General features: G+C 37.6%; 1 protein-coding gene, 1 non-coding gene and 1 pseudogene across 2 annotated transcripts; 1 reads left to right on the top strand and 2 right to left on the bottom strand.

Moving 5' to 3' along the window:
- The first annotated feature begins 13,308 nt into the window (after positions 1 to 13,308).
- TRNAI-AAU (transfer RNA isoleucine (anticodon AAU)) lies at positions 13,309 to 13,382 on the top strand. Its single transcript has one exon. It is a non-coding gene; the product is annotated as a tRNA-Ile (tRNA).
- A 1,131-nt stretch (positions 13,383 to 14,513) lies between these two features.
- Positions 14,514 to 15,650, bottom strand: LOC143582983 (RING-H2 finger protein ATL65-like; annotated as a pseudogene).
- Positions 15,651 to 18,924: 3,274 nt separating this feature from the next.
- On the bottom strand, positions 18,925 to 20,432 carry LOC143582984 (pentatricopeptide repeat-containing protein At2g15980-like). The gene has a single exon (XM_077065420.1). The coding sequence runs from the start codon at positions 20,430 to 20,432 to the stop codon at positions 19,005 to 19,007; it is 1,428 nt and encodes a 475-aa protein (XP_076921535.1). The 3' UTR covers positions 18,925 to 19,004.
- Positions 20,433 to 21,062: the final 630 nt, after the last annotated feature.

The following is a 21,062-nucleotide window of genomic DNA, read 5'->3' on the forward strand; positions in this document are numbered from 1 at the left end:
ATTAGAGTCAGAATTTTGGTCGCTGAAGATGGTGGGTTCGGAAATCAAAGCCTACACTACTCGTTCGCACGAGTTGGCTGTGATGTGTCCGCGGATGGTGGATCCGCCGAGCAAGAGGATAGAAATGTACATTGATGGATTAGCACCGCAGATTCAGGGCATGGTGACGTCTTCCAGACCAGCCACGATCCAACAAGCGATCTGTTTGGCTCACAAACTGACGGATCAGGCTGTGACCCAGGGTGCGTTACCACCGAGGGGTTCGACTGTTAAAGCCCGTGACAACCCGAGTAATGACCACGTCAGCAACAGTAACAACAACAGCAACCCGAACAGCGGGAAGAGAAAGTTCGACAACACCAGATCTTCATCCTCGAACCTCCCACCGCAACAACACTACCGTAAACCCGAGTTCACCCGGAGCTTTAACACTCAGAATCACAACAACAACAACTCCAACAACAACGGTAGCGGGCAGGTTTCGAGCGGATATGCTGGGAAGTATCCAAAGTGCAACAGGTGCAACTATCATCATGTTGGCCAGTGTGACCGTGTCAAGTGTCAAAGATGCGGAAAGATAGGTCACCAAGCGAAAGAATGTAGAGGAGACCTTGCGGCAAAGGGTGCTCCTAAGCAACCGATGACGACTAAGGGATGTTTTGAATGTGGACAGGAAGGTCATTTCCGGAAGGATTGCCCCAAGCTGAAACATAATAACAACAATGGAGGTAATGGAAATGGCAGTGGTGGTGGAAACAATGGGAAAGGAAGAGCTTTTGTGATTGGGTCAGGTCAAGCCCGCAATAAGTAGCTTTTGAACTTGTTTAAACTTGTTTAATACCATAAAAACATGTCTTGGTTAATAAAAATCATTCCTTACACGGTAAGGAACCTGTTAAGTTCCTTGTGAACGATTGTTTTGCCTCTGTGTGGTTTTATACTAGAGCTAATAGGAGTTTTGTGTCGAAAGCCTTTAGACAACTCTTAGACCTAACTCCAACCCCGTTAGACGCTAAGTTTCCTGTTGAACTAGCTAACGGTAAAACTATAGTAACGACTCATGTACTTGCGGGATGTAAGTTGAAACTGTCAGGTCATGTCTTTGACATCGACCTTATTCCTTTTACGCTTAGTAGTTTCGATGTCGTTGTCGGCATGGACTGGTTATCCGAGAACCGAGCGGAGATTATATGTCACGACAAGATAGTCCACATTACTACCCCTTCCGGCGAGATCATTTCGATCCGAGGCGAGAGAAGCGGCATGACCAACAGCATCATCACCCTTATGAAAGCACAGAAGTATCTACGAAAGGGTCATCCGGCAATTTTGGCGCAGATTGTTGAGAAACCCGCGGAGGAGAAACGAATTGAAGACATACCGGTTGTGCGAGACTTTCCGGAAGTTTTCCCGGAGGATTTGCCCGGACTCCCTCCTATTCGTCAAGTCGAATTCCAAATCGAGTTGACACCCGGTGCAGCACCCATAGCACGAGCCCCGTATCGGCTCGCACCGGCGGAGCTTCAAGAGTTGTCCACTCAGTTGCAAGATTTGTTGGATAAGGGTTTTATCCGACCTAGCTCATCGCCGTGGGGAGCCCCTGTCTTGTTTGTTCGAAAGAAAGACGGGACTTTCCGAATGTGCATCGACTACCGGGAATTGAACAAGGTGACGGTCAAGAACCGTTATCCTTTACCCCGAATTGATGATTTATTTGACCAGCTTCAGGGATCGAGTTACTACTCGAAGATCGATCTACGATCCGGTTACCACCAGTTGAGAGTGCGCGAAGAAGATATTTCAAAGACGGCTTTCAGAACACGGTATGGTCACTACGAGTTCTCGGTTATGCCTTTTGGCCTAACCAACGCGCCAGCCGTATTTATGGATCTCATGAATCGAGTATGCAAGGCGTACCTCGACAAGTTCGTGATTGTTTTCATCGATGATATTCTTGTCTACTCCAAGAACGAGACTGACCACGAAGAGCACTTAAGGATAATTCTGGAACTACTGAAGAAGGAACAACTGTATGCTAAAGTCTCGAAATGTGAATTTTGGCTTCGCGAGGTTCACTTTTTAGGACATGTGATCAACGAGAATGGTATCCATGTCGATCCCGGTAAGGTAGAGGCCATCAAAAACTGGGAAGCACCTAAGACTCCGACTGAAGTGCGACAATTCCTAGGACTGGCCGGCTACTATCGGCGTTTCATCGAGGGATTTTCAAAGATTGCTCAACCCCTCACCGCTTTGACTCACAAGGGCACTAAGTACAACTGGGGTGACGCGCAAGAATCCGCTTTCCAACTGTTGAAAACCAAGCTTTGTAGCGCCCCTATTTTAGCCCTCCCCGAGGGAACAGAAAATTTTGAGGTACACTGTGACGCATCTATACAAGGTCTCGGTTGTGTGCTGATGCAACTCGAGAAGGTTATAGCCTACGCCTCTAGACAACTACGGGTTCACGAGAAGAACTACACGACCCATGATTTGGAACTCGGAGCTGTGGTGTTTGCTCTTAAGATATGGAGGCATTACTTGTACGGTACCAAGTTTACCATTTACACCGACCACAAGAGTCTCCAACATATCTACGATCAGAAGGAGCTGAACATGCGACAACGTCGTTGGGTCGAGCTGCTCAAAGATTATGATTGTGCCATCAAGTACCACCCGGGCAAGGCCAATGTGGTGGCCGACGCCCTCAGCAGAAAAGAAACAGAAAAACCCAGACGAGTAAGAGCATTGCAACTTACGATTCATGCCAGCTTACCCGATCAGATTCGCGATGCGCAACTGGAAGCTTTGAAAGATGAAAATCTTCCATCGGAACTCATGCGGGGCATGAACGAGCAACTTGAAACCAGATCGGACGGGGTCCGATATTTTGAGAACCGGATTTGGGTTCCACGATACGGAGAGTTGAGAACTCTAGTGATGGACGAAGCTCACAAGTCCCGATATTCTATCCACCCTGGCTCAGATAAAATGTATCATGATTTAAAGGCACTTTACTGGTGGCCGAACATGAAAGCCGACATTGCCACCTACGTGAGCAAATGCTTGACTTGTGCCAGAGTCAAGATTGAATACCAGAAACCATCTGGTCTACTGCAACAACCGGAACTCCCAATGTGGAAATGGGAGCACATCTCAATGGATTTTATTACGGGTTTGCCTAAGACACCGACGGGATGCGATACCATCTGGGTGATCGTTGACCGGTTGACTAAATCGGCACATTTCCTAGCGATTAAGGAAACGGACAAAATGGAAAGACTGACTCGAGTATACATGAAAGAAGTGGTGTCTAGACACGGAGTGCCTGTCTCGATCATTTCCGATCGAGATTCTCGTTTTACCTCACACTTTTGGAAGTCCCTGCAAAGCGCACTGGGCACACGTCTCGATATGAGTACAGCATACCATCCTCAGACGGATGGGCAAAGTGAACGGACTATTCAGACCCTGGAGGATATGTTGCGTGCATGCGTTTTAGATTTCGGAAAAAGTTGGGAACCCCACTTACCCTTGGTAGAGTTTTCGTATAATAACAGCTACCACGCAAGTATTAAGGCAGCGCCGTTTGAAGCGCTGTACGGACGGAAGTGTCGATCACCACTCTGCTGGGCAGAGGTGGGTGACAGCCAAATCACTGGTCCAGAACTGGTACTCGAAACCTCGGAAAAGATTGTTCAAATCCGAAATCGCATGGCAGCAGCACGGGATCGCCAAAAGAGTTACGCCGACAAGCGCCGAAAACCTCTCGAATTTAAAGTGAACGATCGGGTGTTACTCAAAGTCTCACCTTGGAAAGGTGTAGTTCGCTTTGGTAAGCGAAACAAACTCAACCCACGGTATGTTGGTCCGTACCGGATAACTGAGCGCATTGGTCCGGTGGCGTACCGACTGGACCTACCAACAGAACTCAGTGGCGTACACGATGTATTCCACGTATCAAATTTGAAGAAATGCCTATCTGATGAAACCCAAGTAGTCCCTTTGGAGGAACTGCAAGTTGATGAACAGTTACGGTTCATTGAGGAACCAGTCGAAGTTTTGGATTGGGAAACCAAAACACTCAAACACAGCAAAATTCCAATCGTTAAGGTTCGTTGGAACTCGAGACGTGGACCGGAGTTCACGTGGGAACGCGAGGATCAAATGATGAAAAAGTATCCTCACCTTTTTGAAGGGCTAACCAAACACCGAAAACCGCGAAACCCGGCAAACCGTCAAACATCACCGAAGGTATGAATTAAATTTCGGGACGAAATTTCTTTTTACTAGGGGATGATATGACAAACTGAAAATTTTTCTTCTTACTTTTTCAGGCTCTCATCACGACTTGACTCAAATTTTCGGGACGAAAATTCTTTAACATGGGAATGATGTGACAATCGTCAATTCCAGGTTAACCTCGTTAACTCAACTCCGTTAATTCAAACTTTAAAGATCGTTGAATCTATAACGCATACTTCATTACATTTAAACTAGGGTTTAAATGACGCTTAACATTTACTACATGTGTAGTAGTCTTTCGGGATTTGCACCGAAACGCAAACGAGTTGATAAATAAACGACAAACGTCAAAACACGAACTATGTGATTACTATGTGTTAGGATTATGTGCTATGTGATAATATTATGGTCATGTTAACTTATTGTGCAAGTATGATAGAATGTTCTAGAAAAACAACACTTGGAAAGTAGAGGGATTAGAATGTAACTTGTATATCTATAAATATATTATTAACTTAACCCTAACTATTATTATTATCCTAACCCTAACCTACAAGTTCCGATCGGCTCTCTCTCACCTCCCTTCTCCACGGCTGCCGTCCACAAGAACACCCACATACACCATCAATTCAAGTCTTTGATCCAAGAACTAAGTGCTAGGAAGGTATATTTGATCATCCTTCACATCCTTGTTGATTGAATTTGATGTTTGTTGGGTTAATAACAAACCCTAGCTGGCCGATTCTAGGTGTTATATTGTTCATGTGATTCTTGAATTGATTTGATGATAAAGTGATAACTAGATTGATATTGATACATGATTGATTGTTGTTCTTGATTTGAATTAAAACACAAACCCTAATCTTGTATGTATGGTGTGATTTATATGCATGGATAGTAGTTATGGTGTCTAGAGGGTTATATGGATGCATGATAGTTCATAGATTGTTATGATGTTGAGTTTTGATGTGAACAGATTCTGGACAGAATATATGTACGATGTTTAACTGACTGTAACGAAGTGTAAACGTGAAAATTGATTGAGATTGTGGGTACTGCAGTAAACTAGGTTGAGTCTAGTTTCTATAAAGTATAAATTCGTAATTTTTGGATAAGTGGAAGTATACTTTTATGATTTTACAAAAACGTGATGCAAAGCTGAGCTGTTAGACCTGCTGTTAGGTTATATTGTAAATTCTATATCTCATGAACTACGAGGCCAATTGGGTTGGTTCCACTTCTGGAAGTTGACTCACTGAGTTAGGAACCAAACCCAAGTGGTCTTGCATTTATTGGATTTTTCGTTTACCGGGAATTGCAAATAACATTCTGTTGTGCATGAATCTGACTGATATGAGTTTACTGTAGTGTTTTGATCATTATGAGAAATCTATATGGAATAAAAATAATATAAAATATGTTCTGGAAACCTAAGACATGTATGTTTCAGTGGTGATTTTTGGTGAATTAATTGAGATGATATGATCGGTGAAATAGTACAATCTTTCAAGTAGAAATTCTGTCACAATGAAACTAGCTGCTGAGTTGTGTAGGAATGCATGAAATATGATAGTTTTTATATAATTGTTGTATTTTGACCAAAATACCCTTGCGGGGAATAGTTGCTAGTTTGATTGCCATGAATTGACCAAATTGCCCTTATGGGGAATAATGGTTAGTTAGTCTTTGTTTGTTGACCAAAATGCCCTTACGGGAATAATTGCTTGTAAGTATGTTATTAATACATGACACGAAAGTAATTGCTCACTCGTGTATCGTATCACAATTGTACTTGTTTAAATCACACACGGTTCACAAACGAAACACGAAACATGATACGTGCATAGGTATTATGTGCCGAGTCTAGAGACTCGTTAAACGTTCCGATACTTAGAAAATCTCTTTGTTATTTTAGAACGCTAGAGAGTTTTCTACGACGCGCATCACTCGGTGATCTAATTTGGAATATTCTTCGCAAACAGTGAGTTCACTTACCCCGCTCTTTGAACTGTTTTCAAACGTTTTTCACTTGGGGGAGATAACATACTCCGATAAACGCATTTTTGAGATAAACACATATTTAAGATTTTGTTATAAATTATATATATCACTTGTAGAGGCTAAGCGGCACGTAACCCTTGAAGTCCCACGCATCGAACCGGTTAATATTTGGAATAGCGAGTCACTGTTGAGTAGTACTACTGGGTTTGACAAACCCCACCCGACGCTAAGCTCAACTGGAGGTTGAGTGGGTGTAATTTTGGCTAACACTTACCATGGTCTGGGTTGACCTGGTGACGGGCACTTGATAAACAGTCAGCTTCGGTCTCGAACCACTTAGTAATACTTGTTGTATAGATTAGCTACCTATCGATATATAATTTGACATAACATTATCTGGTAACACTTAAACGCTGTAACGTGGTTACACACTTAAACGCCGTAACGTGGTTACGCAAAACATTTAAACGCCGTAACGTGGTTACGCAAAACTTTTAAACGCCGTAACGTGGTTACGCAAAACACTTAACGAAAACGCTGAACTCAAACGCTAAACGATTTATCTTATATAACTTGTGAACTCACCAACCTCGTGTTGACCCCTTTTAGTATGTTATTCTCAGGTAGCCGAGGCGGGCGCGCGGTTTAGGAGCATGCATTAATTGTTAAACATCTTACTCTGCAAACTTAATTTTAACATTTACATTTGGTTTTAAGTCGTCCTGCGTGACGCAACTTTTGAATTAAGGTTTTACGCTTCCGCACTTATTTTTCATTTAAACGTTTTCTTTGGTTTGGTTATAACTAATGATTCCGATCCTGCCAGTTCACACCCTCTGACGGTAAAACTCCGTTAGTGGATTTTGAGGGTGTGACAGTTCATTGTGTCATTGTGTAATATGTTGTTTCCATTGTGTTTTACATTTCAAGTTATTGTGTTATATATATTCACCATTGTGTGTTACATTTTAGGCCATTGTGTTATACATATTTGTCATTGTGTCTTACGTTTTAGGTCATTGTTTTATACGTATTCACCATTGTGTTTTACGTTTCAAGTTATTGTGTAACATGTATTAATGGCGAAAATAGACGCAATGGTGTGCGAAAAGACACAATGACGAAGAAAGACACAATGGTGTGCTAAAATACATAATAACGAAAAAAGACACAATGATAAGCGAAAAGACACAATGGTGTGCGAAAAGACACAATGATAAGCGAAAAGACATAATGGTGTGCGAAAAGACACAATGATAAGCGAAAAGACACAATGGTGTGCAAAAAGACACAATGAAGAAAAAAAACACAATGATAAGCGAAAAAACACAATTATGTGCGAAAAGACACAATGGTGTGTGAAAAGACACAGTGACGAAAAAAGACACGATTATAAGCGAAAAGACACAACGGTGTTTAAAAAGACACAATGACGAAAAAATACACAATTATAAGTGAAAAGACACAATGACGAAAAAAGACACAATTATAAGCGAAAAGACACAATGGTGTGCGAAAAGACACAATGACGAAAAAAGACACAATGATAAGCGAAAAGACACAATGGTGTGTGAAAAGACACAATGACGAAAAAAGACACAATGATAAGCGGAAAAAACACAATGGTGTGCGAAAAAAGACACAATGATAAGCGGAAAAAATACAATGGTGTGCGAAAAAAGACACAATTATAAGTGAAAAGACAAAATGGTGTGCGAAAAGACACAATGACGAAAAAACACAATGATAAGCGAAAAAGACACAATGGTGTGCGAAAAGACACAATGACGTGATTTTTGTTTTAAATTTTATATAACAAAAATCATACTCATATTAAAGATAAAAAAACGTTTGTTATTATGATGATTTTTTTTTTAAATATCATACGAAAAAGTTATAAACGTTCTATAATGATGAGGGTATTAACATGTGCCTTGCATGTGGAGAGAGAAAATGTGTACAATTACCTCTATACCCTTTTTCTTTTGATCCTCACTTAACACATGTCAATTATTTATGGCTTCTCACACTTCTCATTTTTATTGCCTTTTGTAGAATAACTTGACCCATTAAAAAAATTCAAGATATGATACTAATAACCATAAATGCATAGTATTTGGTATTAAATCATCATCATCATCATCGTACTCAGTATATCCCACCAATAGCAAAGCTATGGTAGGGTCTGAGGAGGGTAAGATGTAGACAGCCTTACCTCTACCCCATAAGGATAGAGAGGCTGCTTCCGGTGAGACCCCCGGCTCGATAGTAGTTTTGCATCAAGCCTTGGACATAAGGCACATAGCACTCAATCATCGGGACACCGGCTGATCGGTGCATGTACCCTTGTCTTTCGGCTATCAACGCCACTACATGATGCCTGATTAACCGTCCGTCACTTTTAACGTTATTTTCACGAGATTAGTAAAATAACGTCAAAATTAGTGCAATTTCACTTTTGCCTACCCGAGGGTTCACACATATATACATCATATGTGCGCACCGCAAGCAGGGCTATATTTGGTATTAAATGAGACATTCAATAATTTTCTTTAAATTAAAAAAATCATATATGGATTAGGTCAATATACTCTCTTTTCTAGTTGTTAGATCCCCTATAAACTTTTAATTCATTTAGCAATTTTACTTCCATCTAACATTTTTTTTTATTTTATAGTTTTTGTTTAATATTTTCGTCTTTTGAATTGAAACATAAAAATTATTTTTGTGTTAAGAAGACAAATTATCACCTTTGTGAATTTTTTCCAATTAAACTACCTTTTCAAATATAAACACTATATCCATATTAAAAATACTAATTATCATATAACCTTAGGTGCTTTATTCTCATTTCACAAAATTTGTACGGTTTATTATGTACATCCATTATTTATTTTTATATTTATTAACAAACAATATGAAATTTGCTTTTAAAAAACAAAGAAGTTAGTTGTCTTGGAGTAAAATACATCGTTGGCATGTTTCCATCGTCACCCATGTTTTTCTTTTAAACTCATCGGCATGATGCTTTTTGGCACAAAACTCATCGTCATGTGTAATTTGATGCCGCACTTGGACCCGAACTTCGTTCTCACGCTTAGATTGGGACAAGTTATTCTTAGAACTGGAGTCTATATGATGAATTATTTTTAGGAATTTCTTTTAATAAATACCATGATATAAACGTGACGCATATATAATAGATAAATTAATAATTGCATATCAACTTGTTTAATTAATGTGAAGAAATACATGACTTTTTGGTCCAGCCGAAAATTGGTTAAATACAAAAATCCAAACTAAATAATTCATGAAAGATCTTAGTTTGAAGAAGTAAAACCACTCGCCGAACTATGACTTTCGGATCTGCGGTCATCTACGGATAATGTATGATGCCTTGCCACGTGCTGCTATCTAATTTTTTTTATTTGCCCATAATCCGCTTAAGAAAATTACAAAAGTTAATTATTTTTAATTTTTTATACGTTATATATTTGTCTACCTAAGCATTGACTTTTTAATATAATATTCTCTCCTTCCTATTTTAAATGTTACGAGACTTAAAACACATAAATTAAAAAATGTTTGATTATTTTATTTTATGAGCTGTAAAATAACAATAATGTCCTTTAAGTTATTACAACTAAAAATCATTTTTCTTTCTTGGCTTAAAAATGACATTTAATAGTAAGGATACAATTGGAAACTGAATTTATATGTATAGAAATAACATTTAAATTGGAACAACCAAAAATAAAAAAATGGACATTTAAAATGGGACGCGGGAGTATATACAAACAGATCTTATATACTTAATTTTCTTAATCATCGGAAAAAAATTTATAAGATATAAACACAAGTTTTTAAGAATAAACGTATACAAGTGAAAAGTAGATATTAGAAATATTAGGATGTCAATTAGGCGGTTGACTTGCTCGTCTTATTTTTATTCATGTCAAAAAGCATAAACTCTAACTTTCATACTTAAAATCAACCCGTTCAATACATTTATCTAAACATGCCAAATTGGTTGATGAGTTGTGCAGAAACCAATCAAGTTTTAAACGTGTTAATCAAGTTGATGAGTTGTTAAAATGAGGCAAACAAATTATAAACGAATTAGTGGGTTGGTCTGTTAGTTAAATAAGTTGTCGGCATGTTTAATTTAATGGGTTAAATATCTTGTTCAACAACATTGTGTTTAGTTTTAAGTTTTAACAAATTTATCTGTATGTGACCCGCTATTAAATGGTGGTAGATATTACAATAAAAAAACTTGATTGTCATGTTCACGTGAGGAAAATAATCATCCAAAAACAAATTAGTTGCCCTGCCATTTCAATAATGTTAAATTATAAAAAATTATCATGTTGATTTTAATTAAATGTAAACATCGATAACTTATATTTAAATGTAAAAGGTCGTCTTACATAAATAGTGTAGCATCACCATAATTGAAAAAAATAAAGAGAGAGTTATTTAATATATTATTTTTTGTTTCCTCTTTTGCAAACTTGTCTAGCTGCTTTCCACGCATAAAAAAATGATACTACCTCCGTACCAATTTAAATGTCCTACTTTGACATTTTCGGTATTTCTTGTTTAATTTTAACCGACAATATTATTGTTTGTGTTATATAATATTTGATGTAAAATATATGAATGGATTGAGTTTTAAATGTATTTTATATTGATATAATTTTCATCAAGTATTATATGACACGAACAAAAATATTTACGGTCAAGGTTGCAAAAGAGAGACTTGAAAAGTCAAACTAGGACCTTTAAATTGGGACGAAGGGAGTATAAAATATAACTCTTGGCAGCCTGTTGCATGCGATTTGGTCTCATATACATTTATCTATAACGTTGTGACACGTGTGTCACACACAAGTTATTTATAGACGTAACTCCTTGGTTTTTATATTATTTTAAGTGATTATCATGTCACAGTTCACAAACTTGTTATGAAATAAACGACTAAATCCAAATATTAGACCAATAGTTCGATTTGTGAATCAATCATCCCTCTTCTTTTGTTATTATACGTATCAAAAGTTGAACTTCTCATTAATCCATTTCTACAATTTGAACCGGCCAATCGAACCATTATTTAAAAAAAGAGCTATTATGTATTTGGATCGCTGATCTTATAAATTTCGGTTTATACTTCAAATTATTGATGTTTGATTTGTAACATTAACGTTAAATGTATATAAGTTATGTGTTTCCTAAATAACACAAACATGCTTTTTGCCTTTTAGTTAATTAAAATATATGCTTTCAAACTTCAAAGTGTCGTGTTAGCAGGTAACAATAATATAAAACGTTTGAAAAATGTATACGCATAGAGGTGCTATGTGGCTTCATGTGCTAGAACTAGAAGCATGTGGTGTCGACTACACGTCATCGTTTGTTTAAGTAAACAACCGTCAATTTCTTCACCCTAACAATATTATTTTAACTCTATTAAGTTTATGAATCTTGCCACAATTAGTCATTTTCAAATCGTGGCCACCAAATAAATAAAAATGTTTCAGAAATGTGTTGCTTTAATTATTATTATAATATGTTTATAAAATTGAAAATAAGAAAAGTCAATAAAGAACATTAAATAAATTTGTGCAATTTACAAGTACACTGTATGCTGCTTTCTCTTTGCATTACATTAATATAAAGTGGACCGATTATAAAAAAAACATCTATATGACATTTGAATTCATAGAATGTATTTGGTATTAGAACTTATTGATATGAGGAAGAAAAAAACAATAAACGTCACTTTATATTGAGAGCAAGTAATACTTGGTTATGAGGATAAACAAAATTCGACTGCGAATTATCTGTCTTCAATCTTGTTACGGGTATTTCAAATCTGTCGACGACCTTGAATTTTAAAAACCAGAATAAAATGCAAACACATGCAGAAGAATGAATCTTAAAGTTCATGATACTCTAAGGTTACTCTACACATATACTTAAATTGCCACCCTTCATTTCTAACTAGGTTTCTCTGAACGTCCCACATGAGAGGACATGTTAACCGAGTTCATCTTCTGTTATAGTTTTTATTCGATTTGACATTAGTCTTTAAATTTGATTGGTAGTCACTATTTTATCTCTACTTTGAATATTAGGATACTTACTAATGATGTTTTATCATAATTAAGTTATCTTAAAATCTAGTTCCTTCTCTTTACTTATGGAGGTGACTCATTATTAATCAATAACCACTAATTTTCATGTATTTAAACCAGAAACAATGAGGTTACATACAACAAGAATGATATATTAAAAAAGACCAAGTGGAACTGGATGAGGATGTGTTTTTAATAGGCCCTTAAACGTGTGGTGTAGGTGTTGATGACTTGATGTTGGCATCTTGTCATTTGTTTTTAGGATTGTCGGGTTGACTATGAATCAACCATCGATTTCATGGGCTGCTAAGATTCAATATTTGTATCACATCAATCATTATTTATTCATTGAAATCTATGAATCTTGAAAACGTTTCATAAATGATGGCTATGGATCTTGTGATGCTAACTTGATAAAACATCAAATACTATGATTAAATTGTATTATAGACATGTGTCAATCTTTTTGACGAGGACAAAATTCTCATCTATACCTCTTTTTTTTTCCAATGATACGTGTCAAAATTTATGAGGCCGACTTATATTTTTCTGCTTTTTTTGATTCATCTTTTAGCTCATCGTAATATATAGATTTACAACTTAAATTACTTTCAAAAACCAAAATACCTTGCCACCTTGGTGACATGACTCAATGATATTTATTATGTGACTTGATAATAACCAATATCGATTCATGTACCATAAAATCCTAAATAAATCCATTCGTGATTCAAATTACTGGTGAATACATTCAATTTATTTGATTGCTATTGTGATTATGTTGTAATAAACACCAAACTCTTGTTATTATTAGATATTTTGTGCCTGCTTTTTTTGACTCATGCCTCTTTGAAATTGGATTAATATATATAATCGTGTGATTACAGTCTAAAACAAGTTAATTACATGTTTAAAATAAACTATCGGCCTATTAGCTCAGTTGGTCAGAGCGTCGTGCTAATAATGCGAAGGTCGCAGGTTCAAGACCTGCATGGGCCATTTTAAAATGCCTTTTTTTAACCCTTCATTATTGCAAAATCATTATTAAATTTTGCGCAGCTTGTTGCCCGTTTGCCTGCCACTTTATTGTAATCGTTTTATAGTAAATTATATAAAATATCGAATCATTATTTAAAAAAAAAAAAATTAAAACACAATTGTTTTCTTCAGATATCATTTCATTTGTTTCTTCATTTAGGACTCTTGCAAATACTATTAGATGACGTCACACTTGACCCAACAACAAGTGCTCAAAGGGCTTAATCGACTTTTCCACATGTTCATTGGGCTCGTTATGTTTGTTGGTTTTTAATTTTGTCTTAGGCTCAATTTAGGGCCTGCCGCTAATTGTTTTAGATACACGTTAATTAGTCTAAATATTTTGGGCCTGCTGCCAATTCTTTTTATCACATTACACTCATACTACACATCTAGTCGTAGTTAACTAGTTACTGCCGCAACCAAAAGCATTTTAGCTATCACTCATCCCATTTCAGTAGCATCCTAATTTTGTGCTGTGGCATGCATATTCAGAATCTAAAAGGTCAGATCCTCCATCATATATTGCCTGGACCCCATGAGCATCATTTCATCACTTCATGTTGATACCATATCTCTAAAAAGTTTTTGCAAATTGCAATGCTTGTAGCATTTAGCATTTGCAATTTGACACGATTAAGCGTACTATTACCATTGGCTAGCCATCTCGTGGTCCTCTATATATACTATCGACTGTTACCATGATTATGTTTTTCTTGGCTCAAACTTCATTAGTTTCCAAGAAGTAACATTGTTACCAATTGGTCTTGTATTGAAGTCGAGACAAGCCGCTGCTGAAATCCTAAGAATTATGCCACTTCTACTCTTTGGTGTGACAACACTAATGCTGTGTATATGACGGTCAATCATGTATTTCTTACAGCGTATAGATCGAGTATATCGAGATCGGTTCACATTTTATTCGGATTTAGTTTGGCTTAAATTTGCTTGTTATGTTTCTAGAACGCATTGGTTTGCTGATATCCTTAGCAAAGGTTTATTATACAAAAATCAGTGAACAAAATAACAAAACAAGATGCAAGTATGGTGGTGATCTTTAATGGTGATGGGCTAATGGCCATCATAAATGCTTAACCCCCACTACATTTAAAAATTTTAATTAATAAGTCTGCTGCTTCATCAGGCCATTTGGCGCGCCTTTCATTAATTAAATACATCTTTACACTCAATTCATCCTCACCCTTGGCTCATTCTCATTAATCCCACGTGTCACTCATCTTAACCGTCTGTTATATCTATCCGGTGACAGCAACGCTTCTGGATCACCACTTCTCAACCGACTCGATGAAAACACACCGGAATTTATCCTCCGGCAGCTTCCGCCGCTGGATTCCGTTACCGGCAGAAAACTGATACTCCGCCGGCGGAAGAACGGCGATTTCATACGGCGAGAGTACCGGAACGAGAATACTCTGGTTTTCGTCGGCGACGGTCGCTTGCACCAGAAGCTACTTCCACGACGGTGCGTTCCTAAATTCCGTTCAAATCCGAAGGAGTACGATCGTTTGAGAAGCAAATCTCTTCGATAAAAACGATCGTCAAATTGATTACTCGTCGGGGATACCGATACCGATACTGATACTGATGCATCATGTGTGATGTCACTAATTCCGGTAATACTGTGACGTTGACGCGAATGTACAGTCACCGGTGATGGATCTAGAATGACGTCATCAAAATTAGGTGGAATTCTGGCAGACATGACCGGAATAAACGGTGAATCTGACCGGAAAACACTGGATCTACAAAGCGGACAGTTAGCGTGACATTTAAGCCAGATATCGATACACTCAACGTGAAAAGCGTGAAAACACACCGGTAATGTACGGACGTAATCGTCATCTTCAAATTCCAGTAAACAAACCGCACATTCATGAACACTAGCTTTTCTAGTGTGTACGGAAAGCGGAATCGTTTTAATCACCGCGTCATCTAAACCGTACCTCAAGAACAAATGATAGCCGTAACCGTAACTGTAATCAGGATCGTACGGTTGTTCACCGGAGTTTGGTGGAGATTCGATATCGTATGACCGGAGGAGGCGTCGCCGCTGCCGCCAACGGGATCGGAGTAGGAAGAATTGGCGGGAGTAGGTGATGATGATGAAAGCTGTGGCGATGATTACAAGCATGGCTATTAGTGGTGGACTGGTGGTTTGGATAATGAGTTAGGTGTCCATGGGACTGGTGAAGGTGAAGATGAAGGTGGTCATGGTGGTGGTGTGATTATTATGTGAATGTGAGTGTTGGTGAGTGGGTTTAATTGTGTGTGGGTGTGTCTTGTTTTTATTAGGGTTGACTGATGGAGTTAAGGGGAGCATAATGACACGTCAGAGATGGTGATACTGAAACTGGTCACGTGCCTTGCATTCATCGTATCGTATGTATGTATGTATGTATGTATGTATTCATTCTGACTTCTTTATACATTCTGTTTAGTCTTTTACCTCAAGAGTCAAAGCTAAACTACAAATATAGGGGTTAGGTTTTGAGAAAATCATGAAACTAGTTTTACAATTATAGGGGTTAGGCATTGCAGAACCCCTAACACGAGCTTCAATATGACAACCATAATGGAGATACCTCATAGCTGAACTCGACGTTGCCACATGGTCGAGTTATAAGTCTTCATCAACAGACACTCGCCTATAAATTGAAGTTCCCACCCAAATCATAGAGGATTCTTACTCCGACTCTCATACAGTATACATTGTGTTCACACATGCTGCATAGACAAACCTTGATGGAGGTGGTGATAATTCTTTGCTAAGTTTAGAGCATTTGTCTCTTCTAATCCATCATCTACCTCGATTCCTACCATTTGGTCTATCGATATTCGCACTCCCATTCAGTATTCAAGGTTCAAGACCTCGGTTACTAACCTTTGCGGAAGAACTTGTCCAACCCCGGTTGAACTCGCGTTTCTTCATAAACGTATTGATTGAGTTGGTAGGTTGCAGGTCAAATAGGTTACTGAGTTAACTATTTAATCAAATGAGTTGGTGGTTTTAACTTTTTCAATTGAACGAGTTAAAAGTATCAAGCTTAGCTAGATAGGTTGATCCAAAGTCTAATTATTTTTGTGTAGTGCCGTTCGGTTTTCCAAATGAGAATCATTCTCTCTTATCTCTCCACTCTATGTCCTCCATGTGGATAGTTATGTAGTTAAAATGTATAATTATATTAAATCCGTAACATTTGAATATTTCTTATACGGTCATTTATGTTTACTCGCTTAAATATCCTTTAAAAAGTTTTATTTAATATATATTTTTCCATATATAAAAAAAATAACCCAGAACAGTTTTGGATGAAAAACATTGTTTACATGTTAAATAGTGTTGAGACATGTACAAATTGGTGTATGTTGGGGGTAAAAGGATACAATTGTTTTTCTGCATTCATGGCCCAAAAGACATGTGGTGCAAGGGACAGTAAAAGAACTTATAGAATATAGACTCATTTCATGCACCTCAAATTTACAAATTAAATCACATTTTAGAAATAATTTGTATTGTAAAATTATAATTGGCCAACAAATGATTTATGGTAAAAATCCCATACCGTAGTGAGTTGTAATGGATAAATCACTTTTGTCATAAAATTACCTCCTTTTTTCCAACAAAGTATTTTATAACCTTGAACATGATAAACCATTGAACCTATGTCACCTAAACTAGTAGACATTTCTAATCCCATTGCGCACATTCTTATTAATTGTTAACCCATGTCTTGTTATGAGTTTGTTCCAATCTGAACTCTTTAACGTGTTTATCACACAAGCAATGTTTAATAAACAAGAATGACCATTGTATTAGACATTTTACGGTTTCATTCATTGATTACAGAGTTGATACTTCTTTGTTATAAGTTCAACTCTAGTTGTTAGGCCATTAAACTCAAAAGACCTTAAAAAATTCATGAAAACATGATATGTTTGTTTCATTCTTCTTATACCTAGACAACGAATAAACTTATGGTTTCCTCCTCTAAATTTTAGGCTTTTCTAATTATGTTGATGAATTTTATTCCCAGTTTGCAATGCTGGCACTAATTTGGATGTCGTTTAAATAATAAAATAATTATCTTTACAATTTGTGATGCGTGTGGTTCCCTTGCACATATCAAAAGAACTAACTTTCATGTTTGAGTGATTGGAATACATAAAACTTGTGACAAAATGATTATCAAAGCCAAGATAACATGTACTACATCGAAGCATATAACACTCGTACTTGTTACATAGCTGTCATGTGCAACATAGACAAGCAGTAAAAAGTTATTCAAGTACTATGTCGTATTACATTTCGCAGGTGGGTTTGACAGTTTTGACTTATGGACCAGGTACTAGGATCAAAAGGGGACCAGTGCTGGCTCAGTCAAACAATCCTTTCATGTGCTCACTTCTGTTCCTGTCGTTTACTGTTTACTTTTATGGATATACATCCTATAATTTCAAATAATTCATATCTGTATATAATACTAATAATCTTATATTAATATAGTACTTATTAACTTTTTGAAAGGATAATTTTCTGAAATTTAAAAGGATATATAGTGATTATTGTTTTTTGTATTCATATATCATAACTAAAGCAATAACAACAAAATTGTGAAAAATTTATGGTGTTAAACCAACCTTGGTGGCTCAACTCATATCCATTAGGCTGCTGCAAACTCGACACCAACGGTGATGCGGCCACCCCTTAACGCCGGCCACACCACACCGCGGCGTTACAGGAGGCGCCAAGGCGGAGGTGGTAGCACAATAACGAGCGCCATGAACCACAACTATTACCAAAAATTATAAAGAAAGCTAATCCCTTGCAGAGACTACTGAAACAATTTTAAACTCAGCTTGATATTATAGATTCATTATAGCACTTGTGCATAGAAGTTTGATATTATCGATTCAATAAAGTTTACATATTGCATAGAGTTTGATATTAGACATATATACCCTTCCAGATGGAGATAACCAAAATTAAGTACATAATCAGTCTAATAGCCAATAATGCGGGCTGATTTAATTTAAGAAAATGCCAAGCCAGGGCTATTGATTTGCAAAACATATTTACACCTTAAAAAAACCAATCCGAATTTTGCACGTCCCTAAATGTATTATCACATGATGGTACCATATTGTCGTTTAGAGGCTACCACGGTTGTTCAACAAAAGAGAAGCAGCGAGTCTGCTGCTGGCCTGCTGTTGATTTCTGTTCGACCAGCGCTGACCAATCAACTGCTCATCAGCAAAATAAGACAGAACCACAAGTGACCACAAACAGCGCAACAAACAGAAAAAAAAGGGTCAAAAGATTTATGTGGTTTAGTCTAAACTGACCTACGTCCACCGTTACAACTGCCGGGATGATGTTATTATTTATTAAGTTTGGTGGTGATTAGAATTACAATTACATAGTGGTGTATTTATAGACTTAAATAACTAAAGTATTTCTAATCTAAAACTTGTGGCCAAAATAACACCCCAGTAAGTTACCTGGTATTTTGGCAACTTGCCAAAAAAACTCAAATTCTAGTCGAAAATAAGCTCAGGTCCTAATCAGCCGCCACACCTAACAAGAAGTTCGGTCTTTAGCTTGCTCGCTAGTTCAACATTCCCTTCTTTTTCATAACCACTAATAAAAGCCGAATAAATCTCCGAGCTCGGTTCATAACCTTTTCCCACCATTTCAGCTTGAAGCTTCATACTTTCCTCCATCCTTCCTTCATCACACAAACCCTTAATCAAAAACTCATAACTTCCACCACTAACAACCACATTGTTCTTCACTGCAAATCTTAATACCCTTAACCCTTCAGAAACCTTATTAATCACACAAAGCCCCTTAATCAACAAATCAACCGTAAACCCAACCGGTACAAACCCTTTACTACACATATCTTTATACAACAACATTGCCGAATCAACATCCCCAATCTTACAATACCCGTTGATCAAATGCTCATACGTAACCGAACTACTCTTCACATCACTTAATCCCATTTCTTTGAAAAACTCTTCCGCTTTACGAACGTTTCCCGCTTCACAAAACCCTCCGATCATCGTATTGTAAGCCAAAGCATCATACTCTAAACCATTACTCCCCATTTCTTCCCACACACGAACCGCATCCGCCATTCTCCCATAATCACAATACGCAGCCATTAGAATAGCGTAACTATATTCATTAGGAACACAATTGTTCACAAACATGTCACTCCACACGCGCTCTAGATTCTCAATTAACCCGTCTTTATAAAAAGCGTGCATCATAATATTATACGTATGCAAATTAGCCACAACAGTTTTAACACCAGCAACTTTTTTACACCCGCTTGAATCGAAAACCTCGTTATAAATCTCATAACCAGCAATGCTTCCATGATGTTTACAAACACACATAACCAACGAATTACAAGTGCTAATTAACGGGCTAATACCTTTAGACCTCAACAATCTCACAATCTCAATAGCTTGCTCCACACGTTTCGATTGAACACACGCTTTGATGAGCAAATCAAACACGAACGGTGCGGAATCAAACGCCCTGTACGTTTTAACCAGCGTTTCGAATAGTGAATTCGGGTTCGGGTCGTTGAATCTGCGGATTGCTGACTGGATTAGGGTTAGGGTTTGTGTTTTTTGGCGGGAACGGGCGAGGGTGTGGATGATTGAGGCGTAGGATGAAAGTGAGTGGTGGCAGAGGGAGTGTGTGAGGGTGAATTGGAAGAATGTGAGGGCTAAATGGGGATTGTTGCGAAGTTGGAGGGTGATTTGGGAAAATTGGGATGGGGTGAAGCCGGATGGGAAGAGGGTGCGGAGGGGGGTCCATCGGGATTTGGAACGGTGGTGTTTGAGGATGGAGACGGCGAAGGTGACGGTGGGGTCTGCGGTGGAGGACGGTGGTGATGCGACGGAGGAGAAGTGGGTGATGGTGGTGGGGACGATGAGGACTGTGCGTTTGGGGACATGAACTAATGATGCCATTGGGGTTGAAGGTTTGCTCACTGTTTGTTGACTTGAAGCATGTAGAGTTGACTTTTGGGTTGATGATGAGAATCTTTAAAATGAGCCAAGATTTGACTATAAACTATTCTCCATGGCAAGGGGCTTTGAAGCGTCAGTGACAAACACGTAAATGTCATGTGCCACTGAAGGCTTCAAAGACTTACCCCAAAAAAGTCTTTTTATGATATAGGGCGCTTCGAAGCCTCTTTAATTATTATTATTTTTTATAAAACCAAAAATTTATTAAATACAATAATAATAAAATATAAACTAAATTAAACTTAAAAACATATAATTAAAATAAAATCAAAAACCAGTTGAAATATTAAATACAATTAAATATATTTAGTTCTTTTTTTCCCTTATAATAAATTCCTATAAACAAGACCTAAAACCTTGTGTTCTTCTCTCCATTTTCGTTTTATGTTCTTAAGCAACTCCTCTACATATTCAACCTTCTACACATAACCCTCATTTTAACTTCTCTTTAGCCAACATTCATGTTCAATTTAAGGTCTTTAATGTTCCAAATAAATGTCTCCAATTCTTTTTCCGTTTTCCTCTCCACTGCGCCGGTCGTTGGGACGCTAGGCAGGACGGCGCCCCACC

The sequence above is a fragment of the Bidens hawaiensis genome, unplaced genomic scaffold, assembly GCF_021521415.1.
Source record: "Bidens hawaiensis isolate Kalapana, Puna unplaced genomic scaffold, B.hawaiensis_p1.1 tig00032093_1, whole genome shotgun sequence".
NCBI classification, from domain to species: Eukaryota; Viridiplantae; Streptophyta; class Magnoliopsida; order Asterales; family Asteraceae; genus Bidens; species Bidens hawaiensis.

Bases quoted from the DNA above. Each gene is read 5' to 3' on its own strand.
- LOC143582984 (XM_077065420.1), bottom strand. From the start codon at position 20,432: ATGGCATCATTAGTTCATGTCCCCAAACGCACAGTCCTCATCGTCCCC.